Raw genomic sequence first — 23,287 nt, 5'->3', positions numbered from 1 at the left:
GATAAGCAAGCTTAACGTAAGTCCAACGTTATTTTTAATTCCACAACTACTTGAAGTGTAATTAGATGGAGGTACTTATTTATAAGATCCACTATTATGCATTCTAGAATAGAAGCTAAGCAGTTGGAGGATCTGGGACATAGGCAGAGTCAATGAACTTCCAGCGCCCATCTTCCTCCTGAACCATACCCTTGAACAACTCCGTCGTCCACCAGTTATCTGGTATTTTGTATTCGTCCACTAAATTATCACTATGTTTGTTTACGATCGCATTATCGAAATGAAGTTCCTCTTCCAATTTGAACTCACCGTTCTCTTGAACACCTGCAACTCCATGCTGGTAAATCTCCAGATTGTGAGGATTATTAGGGCCTTTCAAGTGGGGTGACTTGGTTGTGTCAATCTCTAGCAATTGTCCCACATGCATGTAGATCAATGGCGCAAACGGAACCATAGGAACGGGGTCCGTGGCATTCACGATGCGTAGGAGATGGAAATGCCCGAGTGTATCGCAAACTGCTTTGAAGCCTGCATTCCCAACGCGAGGGCTGGCACACGGGAAAGCAGTCACCATGAACGCCTTAAATGGGTTGCCCGTCGGCTTGTTGATTCCGTTGTGAGCTATATCCATCGCGTTTAGGGTTGCAAGTGCTGCGCCCAGGCTAGATCGAATGATGATCTCGAGTCGTTCGCTGGTAGCTAAAGTATTAAAAGGGGGTCACTTTGTGTCGAAGGGGGAGTGTAACACCTTAAACTCATACCCGATCCGGATACGAGTCTAGGATGTCACATTGAATATGCAAAACAATACTCTAAAAAACGATAAAACATTTGAACTTATATTATTAAAATACAATAATATATATATATATATATGTTAATACAAGTTTATCAAAATACTCAGAGCATACACAACTTGACCCTTTGATTACATGCCAACATTCATTTACATAACAAAAGGACCTACTGATTAAGTTACCTCTGATCTGATAGTTGCAAGAGTAGTGTTGTCCAGCTGCTTAATATGTCTCGTCTACTTTCTCGGATCCTACGTGTGAAACACTCACACGCTAAGTCATCGACTTAGTGAGACAATATAATAATAATAACAACAAAGAAATGTAATGAAAATTCCATAATAAAATGGAATGAGATGAAATCAAATACTTAACCATGATGTTTATATCACCATGTTCCTTACCTGTAAGCATAGTACATTAACATTCATGAATTCGTATCATGCTTCACAATATGAAATGAATCATGCATCAATGTATTAAATTTAGACTTCTCACAAGTCTAGAACTGAATATATCGCTATAATCATGTTATGCATATGCACTCACCTATATTTCATTGTTTTTTCCTCGATCGATCTTACTAGGCAATTGTTCTGGAACTTGTTTAGGCTCTGTATCTACATAGTAATTCATTGATACTTATCGGTGTACTAATTAATATATTTTAAACTATCATTTCTTGGGCTAAAAGAAAAGTCATTTTCATCTTTTAATGAAGGTATGCATCGATGCACTACACCATGTATCGATGCATCCATTGACGGGTGCATTGATGCACTATCTATGCATCGATACATAAATCCTATTCGATGTTTGTATATAAGGGGGTGCATCGATGCACTACTTGTGCATCGATACACTGATGGCATTCGATGTTTTTATTTTAAAAGAATGCATCGATGCACTTCATGTGCATCGATACACCTTGAACAATTTCTGGGATTTATGCTTGATGCATCGGTACACCTTGAATGTGCATCGATGCACATTGCCCATAAATGTCATTTTAGCACGAAAATCTCTTCATAATCTTCTCAACACTTTATGTTTCCCCTCTTTTTATATTCCTAACTTACATACACTTACTTAAACTAATTATTATCCATTCAATACCTTTAAAACTTAGAAATCAAATCTTCCACATAGATTTCAAGAATCTCCCTCAAATTCCAACATGTTCTAAATCTAACTTTGACCCTTCATATCCTTTAATTCCATTAATGACAAGTCAAATTTAGTCTTAAAATCTAATTAATACATTTTTGTCAAGATTTCAGTTATTCACCTCTTTTCTTTAATCATTCCTAACTTCATCATCTTTTGATTTTAAGATAATCTAAGCTTTCCTTAAGCTTAGTTATCATCTAATGATCAATAAGCAACCTTAAATTCGTCAAGAATTTGATCAACAAGAAAATTCACCTTTAACTTGGCTTCACAGTAGAGAAGAAGAATGAAAAAGAAGATAAATCTGGAAACTTTGGTCTTCCCCACTAACTTCTATGTGGTATAAAATATCCTCAACTAGTATTTAATTATGTCTCTTATTAAAAGACTTATTTACCCCTTTAGTTCCTCTTTCTTTGCTAATTGTTCCTACACAAAACATTTCAATCAATTCTTTGAACTTTTAATTTATCCAATTTAGTCACTGAATTTTTAAATCTCACAATTTAATCACTAATCCGGTATGAAAGATGTTACAGGGAGTCCCTCGGATAACCTTCTCTCCCTCTCTCCATGTCGATTAATCCTTAAATCCTCTATTTTTCACAACCATCATAATTTTTGAAAAACTTCTATAAGTCCGTCTAAATCAAATAAAATAAATCGTCATTAATTATCATCAACTATCATTTATAACAATTTCTTATAATTCTTCACTTAAAAAATTGTCTCGAATCTTTCACTAGAAGAAAATGTGTTTTCAATGACACTAAAAATGATCACTAAAATATCAAATTTAATCATTAAAGATTATAGTAATAAATTCTTTAAGTCGTCACTATTATATTAGTGATTATTTTAAAGAATTTTGTCATAATTACTGTAGACACTAATTTTCGTCGACATATTTTTTTTCCTTTATATGTACCTACATACTTATATATATATACATATTTTGAAACTACGTATATAATATATAGTTTTTAATAGTTTTTAAAACTATATAATATATAGTTTAAAAAAAAAACACATTTTAGAAAATATATATAATATATAATTTTTAAAATCATTTTTGAAAACATATATATTATAGTTTTGAAAACATTTTTTTGAAAACATATATATTATATAGTTTTTGAAGATATTTTTGAAACCATATATATTATATAGTTTTTAAAAACCATTTCGAAAACTTATATAATAAATAGTTTTAAAATCATTTTGAAATTTATATAATATATAGTTGAAATTTTTTTTGAAACATATAATATAGTTTTAAAACGTTTTTGAAAACTATAACATATAGTTTTAAAACATTTTTTAAAATTATATAGTAAATGGTTTTGAAAGTATTTTTGAAATATATATAGTTTTAAAACATTTTTATATGTAGTATTTTATTTTTTATTTCTTGTTTATTATTATTTACTCGTTTTTTTTTTTTTTTTAGGTCTATCATTAAGGTCCAATCAGTCCAGGATTAGGGCCTGAACCAACCCAGTAAAGGTTCAGGGTTCTATCATCAAGTCCAGCGCCGCATGAATCATAACCGTCAGATCAAGATAGGATCAGTGGTCAGGATTGCAAAATAACAAGGGTTTGTCTAACCCTTAAATGCGCAGCCAGATCCAGACCGTTGGATCTGACCCAATCCAACGGTCGAGATCAAATCCGGGAAGGTACCAGAAGCCTCAACGCCATCACACCGGTCACCGGGATTTTCGGCCGAGGAGATCGGGACTGACCCATCCCGAAATCCCCGGCCAATCAACCACGATGAGCACCGTGACAATCGGAACCAACAGGCCACCGGTGGGGTATAAATACTCCCACCAAGCCACTGCCAAAGGGGGACGATGAAACGAAACCAAATATAGAGATCATTGGCCAAAACAGAGCCAAACCACCATCACCGGGCATCCACAGTACCCAACAGGATCCACAAAACCCACGAGGACATCACTGAACAAAATCATCGAGACCCACGTCGAACATCAAACACAACCAGACCAACAGACAACACAGTGAACCAAAACCATCACCGGTACAACACAGCCAAATATCACAACACCAAAAACCACGAACCATAAGGCAAATACAGAAACAAAACCCAAAAAAAAACAAATACCAAAAAATACCGAAGGTAGCCCCGATCGAAGCGTTGGAACCGAGAAGAGCCGGTCGCCAGAAGTCGAAGAGTCTCATCGGAAAAAGGTGGGAACCGAGGGTTTTTATCTTAGATCTACGCTTACTGGGGTGTGTTTTAGGGATTTAGAGGTTGGTTTTGGGTTCACGGTGCGGAGGAGAGCATTTTGTGGGGGCTCAGATATTTCGGCCACCGCAGGCGGTGGCCGGCACGGTGGCCGACGCGGTGGAGGGGCCACCGGATCTTGGCCGGGCTAGAGAGAGGCGAGGGAAATTTCATTCTCTCGTTTTTAGAGAGAGAAGGGAAATGTAGAGAATGAAGAGGAATGAGGGATTTGGGGTTCTGTGGGGCTTAAATCCAGGAATCAAAACGACGCCGTTTTGAACCCTCATCACAGTGTTTTTCAAAATTTCAGGGTTAATCTCAGCTTTAGTCCTCCTCAGCTGGTAATCTCGCACGCGTGTCCCACATTTTTGGAGTAACTATGATTTTGGTCCCCCGTATGTTTTGTACATTTCATTTTGCCCCTGAAAATCATTCATTCTTCGATTTACATTGAAATTGAACCTCAAATTTGATTTTATTTCAATTTAATCCTTTTTATTATTTCTATATTTTTATTTGATTTTTATTTTTAGCATTATTATTATTATTCATTTGTCTTTGTTTATTTTATCTCATTTTATTTCATCGGCTTATTTTTATTTTTTTTCCTCTCTATTTTATCTATTTTTTTTTCCTTTTTTTTGATTTAATGATTATTTTTCTTTTTTTTATTTTCTACATTTTTTCTTTGATCTATTCAACATTTATTATTCTTTGACTAACATTTCCGATCCCCTTTTTTAGAGAAATTCCCAATCAATCCAAGGTAAGTAATTTGAATCGAATTTCTAAATTTCAATTTAAATTCCAATTTTCGCAATTAAAGACAACCGACAAATTAATCGGTACCGAAAGGGTGGTTCAAGGGTGCTAATCCTTCCTTGACCGTAACCGACTCCCGAACCCAATACGTTTCTGGTACGACGCAGATCAGGTAAGAGGGTGTCCGGCCCACCTAAATTCGTTTTAAAGTGGTCGGTGGCGACTCCAATCCACAATTTTCAAGTCGAAGCCCAAATTCCGGGGCCCAACCGAAAGACGGTTGCGACAGCTTGGCGACTCCACTGGGGACAGGTAAGTGAGTCAGGCCAGAATTAATTTTCGGTTGTCTTTTTATGCGAAAATTGTAAATTTAAATTTTAATTTATTTATTCAGTTCCGATTATTTACCTTTGATTATTTTTGAAATAAATAGTTGTACTAACATTTTTTTCAATGATTTCAGATTTTTGAAAAGTTTCCATCTCTGGCTCTATACTCGAGCTCCGAACCCTTTTAAGTGGGGGTGAAAGCGACGCCTTCGTGTGAATTTATTCACCGTGCGGGCCTAGCAAGTAGCCTTCGGGATTCATATACCTTATGCCTTCGTGTGAATTTATTCTCCGTATGGGCATAAGGGAATGTGTCCTCTCGAGTTTAACTTAGTCCACACAAGCTTGTAATGAGCTTAGGACTAAGGGTCTGGCAAGCCCAAGGGGGCACCGGCAAGGAGAACTCGAGTACCGTTTTTAGAACCTAAACCGGGAGAGTACAGGGAACTAGAGCCCACCCCAAAACCTCATTCCAAACCCTAGGCTGTTTTATTTCCTGCTTTATTTTCTGTTCAAAGCATGCGAACTAGACAAACATGCGGCTAGGATTTGTTTGAAATTAGCATGCGGGATAGAAATCATGTCTGTGTAGGAATGTTAAGCATGTTCGGGTAGATTATCATGTGGGGTAAGACTTTTTCATCATTTTTATTATTATCATCATTATCTCACTAACTTTTTTTTCTCTTCCTCCTTTCATTTTTATTCTTTGGCATTTTTTTTATCATTCGCATCATTAAAACGAGGTATTGATCCACAAAAAATGTGTTTGTTAAACATGAATAATCTGCATTAATGGACAAAGGGATTATAATACAAAGAGATAAAAAGCTCAGAAGCCCAGCCGTGGTCAAAGAATACTCGGAGGCAAAGGGTGCAGGGGCAAGACGAGGAAAAGGTCACTGACCCGGTCGCTCCTTTCGAAAACTACAAGAACAAGATGGTGAAACACTAGCTGAGCTGGATGCCATTACTGACGAATTCAAGAAGCAAGCTTCGGATAGTTTCTCCCGATGGAGGGCTCCAATGACACTTTCGTTAGAAACAAGCTCGGTAGAAAGTGAAAGTCAGAGATGCAGTCCTTCGAGATCTTTTTTGGGGCAAGCATCTCATTATTTGCACATTTTAGCCAAAGGAGCCGGAATGGTTCGACAGGATATTCAACTAGTGAAAAAGACGAATCAACTTGTCAGAAGCTGTACATGATTCGTACCATCAAAAAGAGTTTTTTGTCTCTTCAGACATAACACTTTTGTCACCAATAAGGGTTATTCAGAATAACATGCACATTTTTTGGATCAATGCCTCGGACATTTCATGCATCACATATTTAGACATTTTGCATTTCTTATTTTCTGTGCATTTTGTTATTTTCTTTGCATTCACATTAACTAATATATACATGTCTCATCAAAAGGAGTAAATACTGGATACACCGCCTCAAGTATTGGACACACCCCATCCACATAACACTCGTTTGAAGAAGAAGAGGATGGAAGCCAGAATTACACAAATCGAGGAGAATATGTTAAAACTACAAAAGGAGCTAGAAGACAAAATAAACCAGAACAGTCGAAATACTCTGGAAACAATCACAAAGAACCAAGAGTCCTTGGTTGATCAGATCGTTGCCAAGTTAGTTGGCCTACAACAGACCAGTGCGCCCGGGGCAGGTTCACCGGAAGGGGTAACTATACAACCTACCCCGCAAGTGGTTATCTCACCTGAAATCCTACCAGAACTTCGAGGGGACTCATCTGCTGCAAAAGCAAAGCCCTCGTCCTCTGTATTCAACCCTAAGAACAATCCGGGTTATTACCATGTACCGGATTTGGACGAAGAGGTAAAAGCGAGGAAGATGGAGGAAAAAATCAAACAATTGGAGGACCAAATGAATATAGTCAAAGGAGACCGTGACTACCATGAAATCGATGCAGCGGAACTTAGTCTAGTCCCGGACTTGGTTCTTCCCCCGAAATTTAAGTCCCCGGAGTTCGAGAAGTTTGACGGGAATAGTTGCCCATCCACTCACATCACCATGTTCTGCCGAAAGATGACAGGATATGGAGGAAACGACCAACTTCTGATCCACTGCTTTCAGGATAGTCTGTCGGGCTCAGCCATTCGGTGGTACAACCAGCTAAGCCGATCAAATATCAAGACCTGGAAGGACCTGGCCAAGTCATTTCTGGAACAATACAAGCATAACAATGACATAAGGCCAGATCGAGTTATGCTACAAAACATGGAAAAGAAGCATAACGAGAGTTTCAGGCAGTACGCACAAAAATGGAGGGACTTGGCTGTGCAAGTTCATCCACCGTTAGATGAAAAGGAAACCCGGAAAATTTTCGTGCAGACTCTGAAGGCTCCATACTTCGGGCATTTGGTGGCGATCACATCAGGAAGCTTTTCAGACTTGGTTATGGCCGGAGAAATGATTGAGTCGGCCATAAAGCAAGGCAAGATTAAGGATGGGGAAGCCAGTAAGAAGCCTCCTATGAGGGAGAGGGATGGAGAGGTTAACAACATCAAACACTCCAGCAAAGGTGTTACAATCTCCAGCCCAAAATCAACTGCAGCTGTACCGTTAGGTACTTCTAAACAAGATTCCAGGAGGGAAAGGGAACATTTCGACCCAATTCCCATGACCTACAAAGAGCTTTACCAGCAACTTCTTGACACCCATGTGGTGTCACCATATCCAGTAGAACCCATGAAGCCCCCATACCCCAAGTGGTATGATGAGAATGCGTATTGTGAATATCACGGCGGAGTCCCAGGGCACACAATTGAGAACTGTTACGCATTCAAGAGGGTTGTACAAAAGATGCGTAACCAGAACTGGATCGACTTCAACAACTTGGGGGCATCCAAGTGAGGAATATCATTTCATCATTTGAGGCATTCTGTTTGACTTTGTTTTTCTTCCATTTTTTTTTTTTTCTCAAGTTTTTGTAAAGACATTTTAATCAAATTTATGTTACTTTAAAGGTTGTAAGCAATGAATCACATTTGCAAACTCACAATTCTGTGAATATCATCTGAATTAAGAAACTCTGTAAACGGTTCAAAGTTACGAATCTTTGACGAAGTAACAAGGACTTTGACCTTATCCAGTTCTTAGAATTAACCAATTTCCCTTTCATAAGGTACGGACAACATGGGGCATCATTTGCATATGACAATTACTATGTTTTTTAAGATGTTCAATGACGATGATGATCTTTACAAATGAAAGAGTCGAGTATGTGAATCTAGTTTAGGTCAGCTGCTTGAAAATTAAACACTAAAGATGAAATTGTTGACTTTCAACAAATACCTAGGCTATAACAGGTTCTTCTTAACAATCTTAAGAAATTAAATCCGTAAAAACTGAGCTATTCCGCTAAGGCAATTGGTTATAGAGGAAACTTGAAAGCCCTGGCCTTATGAGTAGATTACGTTCAAACCATGACATTGCTCGGACACTTGGCAATTCGGTGTTTGCTCCACTGCTCTTGTCAGGTTGAAAACTCTGTGATGAGATAAACCCTTCAGTTGACTTGAAAAGAGTGATTATAATGTTAAGTTGTCCCTCTAAGGCAATTGGTTAAATACCCCGGCTTTATGGATTCGGCTAGCCAGATAATGACAAATTAAATCAAATTTATCTAAGAAATTTTCGGTAAAATGGACTAAGGGAGTTAAGGAACACCTGTTATAGTCAACTACACACGAGCACTCAAGAATTTCATTTTTAGACCGATATTTTTTGCACTGCCTTTGCTGGAAGAGCCTACAAAGCTTGAACAAATGAAAGATTTCAGAGGACTGAGATAAAAGGTCTAGTAATTGATCATGCTAGTTGCGTCATTTTGTCCGCACCCAATTAAAGTGCCAAAGCATGTTGCGATATTTTAAAAAATGACGTTTTTACCAAAAACCTTAGAAATGAGGTCAACCTAAAGCCGACTCGTCCCTTTGAACATTTGTCAAAGATTTGTAACTCTGAAAGCATTAAAAGAGCTCTTGATTCCTTTGATATTTTTTTTTTTTTTTTTGAACTCACATTTACAATTTGATTCAATTGCGAATAATACTTTACAACATTTTTATCATTTCTCCCTCCTGAAACAAGAAAAAGGAGAAAAACGTTTTCAAACAGAACAATCTCAGATATGAAATGTCTGTAAAGCCCAAGCTCGAGAAGCAAATGGGGCACGATCGATTCCAAGGACCAGATTGGCAGACCAAGCACGAGACTCCATCCAAGAAATAAATCATAATTCATTCATGTTGCATGCATCTTAGACATACTTAGGTGCATCACATTCATCATTTTAGCATACATTTTTTACAGCCCTTTGAGTCAGGTTTCAATTCTATTTCAAGATATACTCGACTTGCAAGCACCTTTAAAGAACGATGGTGTAACTCAGCAGCAAGAAGCTACACCTCAAGCGACTTTACATAACTACAGATCTCAGATGGGTTCGAGAACCAATTCATATCAAATCTAGTTCGGTTCAAACTCACCAGGAGCAACATGTTTTCAGTTAACACTTTCAAGCCAGATTTCAATTCCACGACGGAAGATATCCGGCTATCAGAATTTATCAGTAGGTTTTCCCAGACCAGCTTAGGGGAACCACCGGAAGAATCATGACCGTTTTCGACCCGTAAAGGGAAGTCATTTTTAAACAAACTATTTGCAGCTTAGCTCAAGGCCAGAAGGGCTATCTGCCACCAAGACCTTCGAGTTCGACTACGCTCAGCTCCAAGGCACATCATTTGCAGAATAGCTTAAGTCGAGAAGGGCTATCTGCCAAAGACCCCCGAGTTCGATTACACTCAGCTTCGAGGGCACATCATTTACAGCATAACTCAAGGCTAGAAGGGTTATCTGTGACCAAAAGACCTTCGAGTTCGACTACGCTCAGCTCCAAGGCACATCATTTGCAGCATAGCTTAAGTCGAGAAGGGCTATCTGCCAAAGACCCCCGAGTTCGATTACACTCAGCTTCGAGGGCACATCATTTGCAGCATAACTTAAGTCGAGAAGGGTTATCTGCCAACTAAAGACCTTCGAGTTCGACTACACTCAGCTCTGAGGGCACATCATTTGCAGCATAACTTAAGTCGAGAAGGGTTATCTGCCAACTAAAGACCTTCGAGTTCGACTACACTCAACTCTGAGGGCACATCATTTGCAGCATAACTTAAGTCAAGAAGGGTTATCTGCCAACCAAATACCTTTGAGTTCGACTACGCTCAGCTCCAAGGCATATCATTTGCAGCATAGCTTAAGTCGATAAGGGCTATCTGCCAAAGACCCCCGAGTTCGACTACACTCAGCTCTGAGGGCACATCATTTGCAGCATAACTTAAGTCAAGAAGGGTTATCTGCCAACCAAAGACCTTTGAGTTCGACTACGCTCAGCTCCAAGGCATATCATTTGCAGCATAGCTTAAGTCGATAAGGGCTATCTGCCAAAGACCCCTGGGTTCGATTACACTCAACTTCGAGGTCATATCAGTTACAACATAGCTCAAGGCAAGAAGGGCTATTTGTCAATAAAATTGTCGAGTTCAACTCTATTTAGCTCGATGATACCTCAATCACACTACTGTACGGCTGCAATCAAGGTTTTCAAGTCGAAAAGAAGATCTGGGTTAACCGTGCCTTAGTGATAATAAATCGTTTTTCCGGCAGTATAGCTTAAAACGAGAAAAGCTATTTGTCAACGAAGACCTTCGGAGTTCGATTTTATTCAGCTCGAGGGCCTATCAGCCACAGGGTGGAGTCAAGAAACTACTTTCAAGTCGAATTTTCTAACCCAGATCTATAAACCGAGGAAAAGACCGAGGCAGACTACAACGAAAAGCCACATCCCGATTCAAATCCCGAACTGCGGCTTCAATTCTATATCATTTTGAGATGGACTCGACTTCGTGACGGAGGAACCATCCGCAACCCAATTCGACAGGGAGTTATTTTTCAACTCCACATAACGAAAATTTGTGTCTTTTTATCTTTGTCCTATTTTTTCGTTCCACGAAAAAAGGACAAAGAGGGGCAGCTGTAGACACTAATTTTCGTCGACATATTTTTTTTCCTTTATATGTACCTACATACTTATATATATACATATTTTGAAACTACGTATATAATATATAGTTTTTAATAGTTTTTAAAACTATATAATATATAGTTTAAAAAAAAAACACATTTTAGAAAATATATATAATATATAATTTTTAAAATCATTTTTGAAAACATATATATTATAGTTTTGAAAACATTTTTTTGAAAACATATATATTATATAGTTTTTGAAGATATTTTTGAAACCATATATATTATATAGTTTTTAAAACCATTTCGAAAACTTATATAATAAATAGTTTTAAAATCATTTTGAAATTTATATAATATATAGTTGAAATTTTTTTTGAAACATATAATATAGTTTTAAAACGTTTTTGAAAACTATAACATATAGTTTTAAAACATTTTTTAAAATTATATAGTAAATGGTTTTGAAAGTATTTTTGAAATATATATAGTTTTAAAACATTTTTATATGTAGTATTTTATTTTTTATTTCTTGTTTATTATTATTTACTCGTTTTTTTTTTTTTTTTAGGTCTATCATTAAGGTCCAATCAGTCCAGGATTAGGGCCTGAACCAACCCAGTAAAGGTTCAGGGTTCTATCATCAAGTCCAGCGCCGCATGAATCATAACCGTCAGATCAAGATAGGATCAGTGGTCAGGATTGCAAAATAACAAGGGTTTGTCTAACCCTTAAATGCGCAGCCAGATCCAGACCGTTGGATCTGACCCAATCCAACGGTCGAGATCAAATCCGGGAAGGTACCAGAAGCCTCAACGCCATCACACCGGTCACCGGGATTTTCGGCCGAGGAGATCGGGACTGACCCATCCCGAAATCCCCGGCCAATCAACCACGATGAGCACCGTGACAATCGGAACCAACAGGCCACCGGTGGGGTATAAATACTCCCACCAAGCCACTGCCAAAGGGGGACGATGAAACGAAACCAAATATAGAGATCATTGGCCAAAACAGAGCCAAACCACCATCACCGGGCATCCACAGTACCCAACAGGATCCACAAAACCCACGAGGACATCACTGAACAAAATCATCGAGACCCACGTCGAACATCAAACACAACCAGACCAACAGACAACACAGTGAACCAAAACCATCACCGGTACAACACAGCCAAATATCACAACACCAAAAACCACGAACCATAAGGCAAATACAGAAACAAAACCCAAAAAAAAACAAATACCAAAAAATACCGAAGGTAGCCCCGATCGAAGCGTTGGAACCGAGAAGAGCCGGTCGCCAGAAGTCGAAGAGTCTCATCGGAAAAAGGTGGGAACCGAGGGTTTTTATCTTAGATCTACGCTTACTGGGGTGTGTTTTAGGGATTTAGAGGTTGGTTTTGGGTTCACGGTGCGGAGGAGAGCATTTTGTGGGGGCTCAGATATTTCGGCCACCGCAGGCGGTGGCCGGCACGGTGGCCGACGCGGTGGAGGGGCCACCGGATCTTGGCCGGGCTAGAGAGAGGCGAGGGAAATTTCATTCTCTCGTTTTTAGAGAGAGAAGGGAAATGTAGAGAATGAAGAGGAATGAGGGATTTGGGGTTCTGTGGGGCTTAAATCCAGGAATCAAAACGACGCCGTTTTGAACCCTCATCACAGTGTTTTTCAAAATTTCAGGGTTAATCTCAGCTTTAGTCCTCCTCAGCTGGTAATCTCGCACGCGTGTCCCACATTTTTGGAGTAACTATGATTTTGGTCCCCCGTATGTTTTGTACATTTCATTTTGCCCCTGAAAATCATTCATTCTTCGATTTACATTGAAATTGAACCTCAAATTTGATTTTATTTCAATTTAATCCTTTTTATTATTTCTATATTTTTATTTGATTTTTATTTTTAGCATTATTATTATTATTCATTTGTCTTTGTTTATTTTATCTCATTTTATTTCATCGGCTTATTTTTATTTTTTTTCCTCTCTATTTTATCTATTTTTTTTCCTTTTTTTTGATTTAATGATTATTTTTCTTTTTTTTATTTTCTACATTTTTTCTTTGATCTATTCAACATTTATTATTCTTTGACTAACATTTCCGATCCCCTTTTTTAGAGAAATTCCCAATCAATCCAAGGTAAGTAATTTGAATCGAATTTCTAAATTTCAATTTAAATTCCAATTTTCGCAATTAAAGACAACCGACAAATTAATCGGTACCGAAAGGGTGGTTCAAGGGTGCTAATCCTTCCTTGACCGTAACCGACTCCCGAACCCAATACGTTTCTGGTACGACGCAGATCAGGTAAGAGGGTGTCCGGCCCACCTAAATTCGTTTTAAAGTGGTCGGTGGCGACTCCAATCCACAATTTTCAAGTCGAAGCCCAAATTCCGGGGCCCAACCGAAAGACGGTTGCGACAATTACTATGTTTCTGAGACACACAAAATAATAACAATGATAAAAATTTAGACAGTAATATTATCTTTATTAATTAAAAAATTAATACAATGCATGATTTCTAAAATGATTGAACCTAAGACTTTTAAGAGTAGAGTGTAATATCTGACCAAGTAAGAAATATTTATTTTTAACAAAAGAAGTATTTAGGTTGAACTATTGTTGGAATTAATTTTATTTATTTGATTAAAATATATTAATTATAATATTAATTATTATAATAATAATATAATTAAATATTTTATAATTTCTCGAAATAAATTCGTAAAAGAAAAAATATAAAAAATAATTTGGTTGGTTTTAAAATATAAACATATAAATATTAAGATTTAAATCTAAAAAGGCTTAATATAAAAATAAGTGTCCAAATTATATCATTTTTTCTATTTATGTGTCTAACTATTTTTCGGTCAATTCATGTGCCTAATATTACAAAATCATTTTAAGTGCTCTGATCGTAATGATAGTTAAAAAAATTCATTAAGTGACACGTGTCGTATTCTGTTAATTTTAAATATTTTTTTTGAATTAATCACTAATATCCAATTTATTTATTGACTAATCCAGATCGGTGTACTACTAAGGTAAGGACGATCCTCCCAATCAAGTTTGCTCTATTCGCAAACGTCAAAATTCGAACCTCTAACCTTGCTTAAGAAATCTAGTGTCTCGTCCCACTAGGCCAAATGATTATTAGTATTTAAAAAAATAAAAATATATTATATTAAAAAATACTTTTAATAAAAAAAATCCTCCACTCTCTCGTGGGATATTTCTGAAGCTTCATGCTTTTCTGGGTTATCCTGAAAAGGGAGCAAGTAGGGGACTTTATTTGGTTTATTCTCTGGAACCACTTTCTCAGTAACCAAACAAAACAAGTCTAACATGGAAAAAAAGAAATTGAAAATAATCTCTATAAGCTGGAAGCTGGAAAAGGAAGGAGAAAAGCAAATAAAAGTTGGGAATATTTGGAAAATGATTTCCATGTCAGTATTCTTAAAGATTTCTCCCATTTTCTTCTACTTTTCGGTGTGGGATTTCACTTTCTAGCCCACTAGCATAGAGAAAAAAAAGAAAGAAATTACCACTATTAGTAATATTTAGTGACAATCTTCATAATCGTTGCAACAATATGAACTTGACTTTACCCTATATGTGGCCAGAATTAGGTATTGTATTTGTACATGCCTGTTTAAGTTTCAGTAAGTTATTGTTGAAATAAACTTTGGATTAATTCCGTAAACGATTGGACGCCGATGTTTGAGCCGAAATCTTCAAATTGGAGTTTAACTTGTCTGATGCCTGTATTGATCTTTAAGAACTTGGAAATGAATCATTGTTTAAGAGATCTTATTTATTGGTTAGTGATACTTGTCTTTTAATCTGTGTTTATCTGTTTGTGCCTAATGTAGAAAAACCTGATGCCGACCTTAACGATATCTGAATATTCTCTGGGAGGAGACGGTGATCTGTTCAAAGCTCCAGAACCGATCACCGAGGAACCGACTTTAGAGAGAGGGAAAGGGAGGAGAAGGGGTGGGGATTTTTTTTGGGTAAACGAGGTGTTTAGTACTTAAACTATCAATTTTAGTATGATTTAGTACTTAAACTTTCATTTTTTTCAAAACTATGCATAATATTTAGTTTTTATTTCGTTTTAGTACCTGGCCGTTTAAAACTTAACGGGTGATTTAAACATAGACCCTTTGTATGGGTAAATTGCATCGTTCATTACTAAACTATCTTCTCACTCATATTTTGGTTACTAATTTTTTTAACTTAATCACTGAACTTTCAAATTACTCCTAATTTAATCACTTTAACTTTCAAATTTACTTTTTTATTTTTAATTATATATTAATAAAATAATAAAAAAACATCACACCACAAAAATTATTAATAAAATAAATTAAAGTGATTAAAATACGAACAATTTGAAACTTGAGTAGTTAAATTGATATTTTTAAATTAGTACAAAAATAGGAGTGAGAATATAATTGAGTGATAAATAATGTAATTTACCCATAAAAATACAGTTTAGTTAAGTTTTTAACGGCGAGGTATTAAAATGAACAAAAAATAAACGTTACATATGGTTTTGAAAAAATTAAAAGTTTAAGTACTAAAACGGATCAAAACTGATAGTTTAGGAACTAAACAAGTAATTTACATTTTTTTAAAAATATTTTTAATATAATAAGGCTCTACCAACTGGGCCAGACGGACAATTCATAATTGGAGGTCTTCTACGAAAGCTGCTCTCAACCTGGCGTTGAGTGCAGCCTACTATCCTACCTCCCCTTACCCCATTACATATGGGAATAGGGTCAGTTAATTATTATTTTTTTATTTTTTAAAATAAAATCTTTAAAATTACTAGAAAATGACATGTGTCATTTGATGGAATTTTATAACAGTCGTTATGGCCGAAACACTTAAAATGATAACGTTTGTAATATTTGACACTTGTATTGACCGAAAAATAGTTTAAGCACGTAAATGAGAAAAACGGTGCATTTTGAACACTTATTTTTATATTAAGTTAATCTAACATAATATCAAGTTCCCTTAAATTATATTTAATAAAATAAAATAAAATATTTGACAATAAATTTCTTAAATTATATGTAATTTGCACATAATATAGAGACTAATAACAAAATTTTACTTTTTGGCAAACTAGTTTATAGTAATTACACTTTTAATTATTAATAGTGTCAATATTTATCATAACAAATAAAATTTTAAGCGACAAATAACTTTATTATCACAAGAAATATTAAATAATAGTGATCACTATATATATCGTCAATTTCATATCATTTTCCGCCAAGAATATAGAGGCGTCAATTTATGTATTTCAATAGTATCAAAATTTTTGTGATAATAAAATTTGTGCCACAAATATATACTTATATTAATAATTTAATTGTAAAAAAAAATAATCATTACAATTAATACTATACTAATGATTAAATAAAAATATACCATAATTATTTTTACTAGTAATATCGTCCAAATTTTTTTCACAAAAATTTAATATTTATGATAACATTACTCATAATCACTATTAATTTATCACTACAAATTTTTATTCTTATATTGTTCCTGAACCATCATATTATGTCTTTATTACTATTGAATCGGTCTATCTATAATCTTTATAGACCCATATATATTTACGATCACAATTAAATTATGCTTTATAAAAAAAAAGAAAAATTATTATAACAAATGTTATGAGAAATTGTTCTAAGGATAACTTCTAAATTTTATCAACTCTGTCAATTAATGATAATTTATATGAGTGTAGATTTGGTTAAAAGTTATATTTTAAACATGCATGCTATGATCCTATCCATTGTACATGTCAGTTGTTAATGTGGCATCTTGTTGGAAACAACTTGGCGGTGAGAACAACTGGGATGATCTATTGCACCCTCTTGATCTTTACCTCCGCCGCTATATTATTCACTGCCTCCAAAAGGCCGGAGCTGCCGGTGATGTATTCAACACCACCAAGGTTTCAAAGTGTTACGCCCTTACCCTATACCCACCCGAGGCGTATTTCGATAAGGTTGGTCTTGAAAAGGGAAACCCATACCATTACAGACTCACCGACTTCATCTATGCCGCCACAGGTGATGACACAGCGGCATATATTGCTTATGTGGCGGTGGCCACGGACGAAGGGACAGCCGCTCTGGGAAGGAGGGATATTCTGGTTTCATGGAGAGGAACCACGACATCGGAAGAGTGGGCTTCCGATGTTAATCTTATTCAAACATCGGCCAAAGATTTGTTCGGAACTGACTTGGTTCAGGTGCACGCTGGGTTCTACAGCATCTATACGAAGTCGATAGCAAGTAATCCTTATGCTAAGACTAGTGCAAGGGAACAGGTAAATATAGCTTAATGTATATATATGACCATCAATTTTCAATTAATTAGCTTGTTTTATACTTAAGTAGTCATCCCCAATGGGCTTTTGCAGGCTCTTAAAGCGGTGCGTGCGCTGGTGGATGAGTATGAACACGAGGAGGTGAGCATAACTGTGACAGGCCATAGCCTGGGCGCAGCACTTGAAACCCTAAACGCGATGGATATAGCTCACAACGGAATCAACAAGCCGACGGGGCAACCTATTTAAGGCGTTCATGGTGACTGCTTTTCCGGCTGCCAGCCCTCGCGTTGGGGATGCAGGCTTCAAAGCAGTTTATGGTCCGTATCGTGAATGCCACGGACCCCGTTCCTATGGTCCGTATGCGCCATTAATCTACAAGCATGTGGGACAATTTCTAGAGATTGACACAACCAAGTCACCCCACTTGAAAAGCCCTAATAATCCTCACATTCTGGAGATTTACCGGCATGGAGTTGCAAGAGTTCAAGAGAACGGCGAGTTCAAATTGGAAGAGGAACTTCATTTCGATAATGCAATCGTAAACAAACATGGTGGTAGTTTAGTGGACGATTACGAAATACCAGATAACTGGTGGACGACGGAGTTGTTCAAGGGTATGGTTCAGGAGGAAGATGGGCGCTGGAAGTTCATTGACTCTGCCTATGTCCCAGATCCTCCAACTGCTTAGCTTCTATTCTAGAATGCATAATAGTGGATCTTATAAATAAGTACCTCCATCTAATTACACTCCACGTAGTTGTGGAATTAAAAACAACGTTGGACTTACGTTAAGCTTGCTTATCTACCGTCCAATACCCACAGATTGTACAGTGATGTCTTGTCTTTGTATGTTTGTTGGATTGTCTTAATATTTTGGTGAAGAATAATATGAATCTTTGTAATACTAGTATTTGTCCTGAGGTTAATTAGTGCTATACATGCATTCATCATCGGTTAAAATACCTTATGGCATTTAAGCTCAGGGCACGGTGACTAAAGTTTTTAGTCTGTTCCGATACATCCTTTGTGATAAAGTTGAAACTGAGCTTTCTTTTGATTAATGAACTGACTTGGAAGCATGGATATTTTGGGGTTGGAATTCTTAGGTTTAGTTCGTTTTTGTTACGAGTCAAATCTGGGTTACTTAGGTCACTAAACGTGTTGCTTAATGATGTGAAAAAACTGAAGAAAACGGAGTTTTATTAGACGTATGATGGATGTGAGAATGGAGGAAAACAGTGAGGGCAAACTTGTAATTTAAATTGAAGATGAAGAAGATATTCCCTGTGAAGCGGGAGCCCATCCCAAAAATATTTTTGTGGCAACGGTTCCTTTTCCACGAAAATCAGACTCCTTTTCCATCTCCCTTCTTTTCTTTCTTCCAAGAAACAAACACCGTTGCTTGTTTTCTTCTACCTCCAGAACCAACAGCATTAAACCATAAGCAGTTAAAGCAAATTTCTTTCAAGAGCTAAAGCGAAACCTTTGTTCTCAGTTAAATGGCTCAATTCACACCACAAGGTCGTCTGAAGCTGCACTTTCATGGAGAGAGTGTGGAACCCAAAGACCCTTCTCATTACAAGCTTATTAGCAACGTTTTTTGTGGTTCTTTTAAGCTAAGATCAGTTCAAGTTCGTAAGGGGATTACTGGGAGGCTCTATTTTCCTTCTCATTCCATGAAGAATGGCTGCAAATTTTATGCGAAGGCACGTTTGGATGTGGAAGATGAAGCAATTTATGACGAGGATGATTATGATAGTGAGTTCGAGGCTGATGATTTGGCTTGTTTCAGAGGTCTTGTTTTGGATATCTCTTACAGGTTAATCATCCCCCCTAAAATTACTCATCTTTTCTTGTTTGAATTTGGTGCTTTGTTTCGTTGTTTCAATAGGGGGATGGCAGAATTTTTTTTTGGTGGTTGAAATTGAATCAAAATATTTTATGGAATTCAAAATGTAATTTTATGTCTGCATTAGCTTCTAACATTACACTTTTTAGGACTAAATCAGAATCTTATCATTTTAAGGGGTCAAAATGTAGTTTCACCATGAATTAGCTTATAATTTATAGTTTATAAAAGGCATTATAAACAAATTTACCATTTTAGGGGGCCTAGTATTCCTTGTTTGATTCTCTCTTATGTGGTTTGCAATGGTATAAGATCTAATTAGTGACATACAATTCCAGGCCAGTAAATGTTGTCTGCTGGAGGCGAGCTATATGTTTGGAGTTCATGGAAAAGGTTGGATCAGTTTATTGTGCACACTCCTTTGTATTTTAGATGTTTGTACTAGTTACAGTTCATGACTTGAATAATTCGCCGTGCGCTTTGCTTGGTGAAGAGATAAAATTCATATCGAATAAGACTCCTTGTAATCTATGCAAGCCTCTTATAGTTTCGATATTATATTGAGCTCGTGGTTTTCCCTTTTAGGTTCCACGAATTTGGTTTTCCCTTGTATGTTCTTATTCTTGAGATCTCGTTTTTCACTCATCGTTATCTTAACAGTATGAAACTTTTACAGTTGTTTTCTAAGCTTGAGGAAAAATCCGAACATCAAACCGTAATGTTCAGTTTGGTCATTGTTGAATTCGGCTTACAATTTTCTCAGAAATCATTTTCCAACACGAGGAAGGCTAGTGAAGTATAGGCTATAGAGTCCTCGTTTTACCATTTCATTACATGGTATGACAAATGTTTGATGAATGCATGTTCCTTCTTTTGTCCAGGCTGATGTTCTAGAATATTATGATCAGACTGTGAACTCCCCAAGTGGATCCTTCTATATACCAGCCGTATTAAGGGTAAGAAACCGAGGACTCTTTGTAGTTTATTCCGATCCTCTCTCACATCTGTCGTTCAATTTTCCTTTTTCACTCATGTTTTACGTGACTCGGACCTAATTGTAAGTGTTGTATACGAATGTGTCTAACACAATTATGTTCTGAATGTTCTTCTACCAGGTTCGCCATCTATTGCAAGTTGTTAAGAGAAGAAGAATCAGAACCAATCTTAGCCGCAAAAATATTCTGTTTAGGGATAATTTCACTTGTCAGTAAGTTGTTCACAACTTCACTTTCACTATGAATCAAACTCAGTTGATCTCCTACTTCAGGTTGTCATTCCCTATTACATAATCTTTTACTTTGACTCGAATATAAATGCCAGATGTGGATATTTCATATTTCGAACAAAAAATGAAGAATTGGAATAACAAAAGTACTGTTGTTAGTATAATACCTAAACCAATTCTATTTGGTTCTTGTGCCTGATCTTATAAATTCAGTTCAAAGGCAATCATCTGTTGGCCTTCAAAGGATCTCTTACAAAAGAGGTTTTGGTTTTGTGAAAAGGTATTGTTCAGCTCCTGACAACTTGACCATAGATCATGTTCTGCCTGTTGCAAGAGGAGGGGAATGGAAGTGGGAAAATCTGGTAAGATAATGATATTAAACAGAGCACATTAACCGATATTTTTCTACTCTTATCAATGTTACTTGGACTCTGTCACACTCAATTATGTGTCGATATGGGTTTGTCCAAATTTTCGCAAGATTTTCATGTATTTTCGTCCAAACATATCTTCTCAATTCTCATCGATGTTACTTGGACAGTATCGAAAGAGTTTAACATTTCATGGTTTTAACCACCATGAATTCTAGTTTTATAATTTTTTTGCCCCTTGTCTGCCTGTTTACAGGTCGCTGCTTGTGCCAAATGCAATTCAAAGAAGGGTCAGAAAACTCTGGAGGAAGCTTATATGAAGCTGATTAAAGTCCCCAAGGTACTTTTTTTTATTCAGCCTTGTTGAGGGTATCCTAAATTTTTTTAAACTTTTCCCATTTATTTAGAGGTTAATTGTTGGACTATATCTACACACCCATGTCTAGAGATTATTGAACATAAGTTTTGTAAATGGATACTTACAAGAAAAAAAATAAAAAGTCGGCGTGACGTAGTTGTATGAATGTCGAATACTTTTAATATGAGGATGATTTTGATATTTGAAAACTAAGATCATTGTCCCCTTTGGCTGTTCAGGCCCCAAAGGATTACGACATACTTGCCATACCCTTAACAAGTTCAGCAATGAGGATGTTGAGGAAGAGAAATGGAACACCTCAAGAATGGCGTCAATATCTCCCCTGAGCTGTAGAAATCCATCTACACTTGTTAGTCGGATCTGAGTGTGGATGTCCAATGACAAGGGTGTGATTTTCTCAAGTTCTTCAATATATTTGGAAGATCTTTAGAGGTCATAACATTATATACTCGTATCTGGATAAACCTCTGACATTGATACTATAAAAATTGAACAATCGAATTAACATTGATCAATATAGATATTTTAAACGCGCAGGCTTTTTCTTTCTGTTTTTTTAACTAAAATGGCTAAAATGGTTGCCCCTTGTTCCCATATGTAATGGGGTAAGGGGAGGTAAGATAGTAGGCTGTCCCCAACATCAGGTTGAGAGCAACTTCCGTAGAAGACCTCCGAATTATGAAATGTCTTCTGTGGGACTCGATACCACGACCTCAAGATTTTTTAACTGGTAATACATATTAAACGCCGATTGCAGTAAAAGACCTGGAAGGTGCAAGTGAAGCCTATGTTCTCTTTAAGTTTCCATTGGGAATTAACATACACCATTGTTACTGAGATATTTTACATTCAGCCCCACAAAGAAGCTTTCTGGGAAGGCTGAGCATGCATCTCGGCTGCCCATTGTACTGATGGAGTCCCCAATGACGCCAAAAATTTCCGGTTGCAATGCTCTTGGCATCCTCATCTAGAAGGCCAAACAAGTGACTGCATGTCCGGGCATTTGTTGCCTGCTAGTCTTGGCAAAAGTCACTGTAAAATGTCTGAGGCATTACCCCGAATTTACATTCTTGATTCCATAACCAACTTCCCCAATGATAAAAGGATAAACGGTTTTTGTGATCATGGCAGATGGAGAAAAACCAAAGAATCTTTCAATTTTGTCATCTTTTTAACAATTTTTTATTGCTATGATTTTTAGTTTGTGCTCAGACAAGTTAATAATTTTAATTTGCTTTCCAGTAAACTTATTTAACTTTTTATTTCATACTTAAATAAACCCTTTAACATAAATTATGAAATAAAAACTTATCTAAATAGAATTTAAAATAAAAGAAATAATTTGAGTGGAATAATAATGAAAACCTATTCAAGATTAATGAAATATGTACTTATCTTTAAATACTTCAATTAAAATTTTTGCTGTTATCAATAGCTTTCCTTTTCCTTGTTTTGACATCACCACCAATTAGGGATGATAATCTTTAGAAAATATGATGGATAATAATACTAATTTGTGAACGCAGTAATTTATTAATTGAATTTAAGAAACTCCAAGGAAAAAGCCTGCCTCATCAGCTACAGCTCGAAAATTCCCACGTTTTCTTGTTTTCCAGTGTCAAATCAAAATTTTAACTTTTGTTTTCTCCAAAATCATCCGACGAGCCTCAGCAGATGATTGGCTCAAAATCCCTTCTACAATCACGGCTACCATTTTTCCCGTGCATTAAAGC

General features: G+C 36.4%; 2 protein-coding genes and 1 pseudogene across 3 annotated transcripts; 2 read left to right on the top strand and 1 right to left on the bottom strand.

The window, feature by feature from the left end:
- Window positions 1–115: 115 nt before the first annotated feature.
- On the bottom strand, window positions 116–631 carry LOC120124345 (phospholipase A1-II 1-like). Its single transcript, XM_039143053.1, has one exon. The coding sequence runs from the start codon at window positions 629–631 to the stop codon at window positions 116–118; it is 516 nt and encodes a 171-aa protein (XP_038998984.1).
- A 16,562-nt stretch (window positions 632–17,193) lies between these two features.
- Window positions 17,194–18,487, top strand: LOC120124336 (annotated as a pseudogene).
- Window positions 18,488–18,935: 448 nt separating this feature from the next.
- LOC120124387 lies at window positions 18,936–22,035 on the top strand. Of its 2 annotated transcripts, none has more exons than XM_039143089.1 (7): window positions 18,936–19,549; window positions 19,918–19,972; window positions 20,461–20,535; window positions 20,695–20,786; window positions 21,049–21,166; window positions 21,432–21,515; window positions 21,773–22,035. In XM_039143089.1, exons 1-7 carry the CDS (start codon window positions 19,230–19,232, stop codon window positions 21,878–21,880), a joined length of 852 nt encoding a protein of 283 aa, XP_038999020.1. In that variant the 5' UTR covers window positions 18,936–19,229; the 3' UTR covers window positions 21,881–22,035. The 2 variants fall into 2 exon arrangements, with proteins under 2 accessions (XP_038999020.1, XP_038999022.1); XM_039143091.1 differs by having other exon boundaries at window positions 18,944–19,549; window positions 21,085–21,166; window positions 21,773–22,032.
- Window positions 22,036–23,287: the final 1,252 nt, after the last annotated feature.

The sequence above is a fragment of the Hibiscus syriacus genome, unplaced genomic scaffold (genome assembly GCF_006381635.1).
Source record: "Hibiscus syriacus cultivar Baekdansim isolate YM2019G1 unplaced genomic scaffold, ASM638163v2 tig00001292_pilon, whole genome shotgun sequence".
NCBI classification, from domain to species: domain Eukaryota; kingdom Viridiplantae; phylum Streptophyta; class Magnoliopsida; order Malvales; family Malvaceae; genus Hibiscus; species Hibiscus syriacus.
The sequence above is the reverse complement of the archived record's forward strand: the minus strand, read 5'-3'. Positions and strand labels throughout refer to the sequence as shown.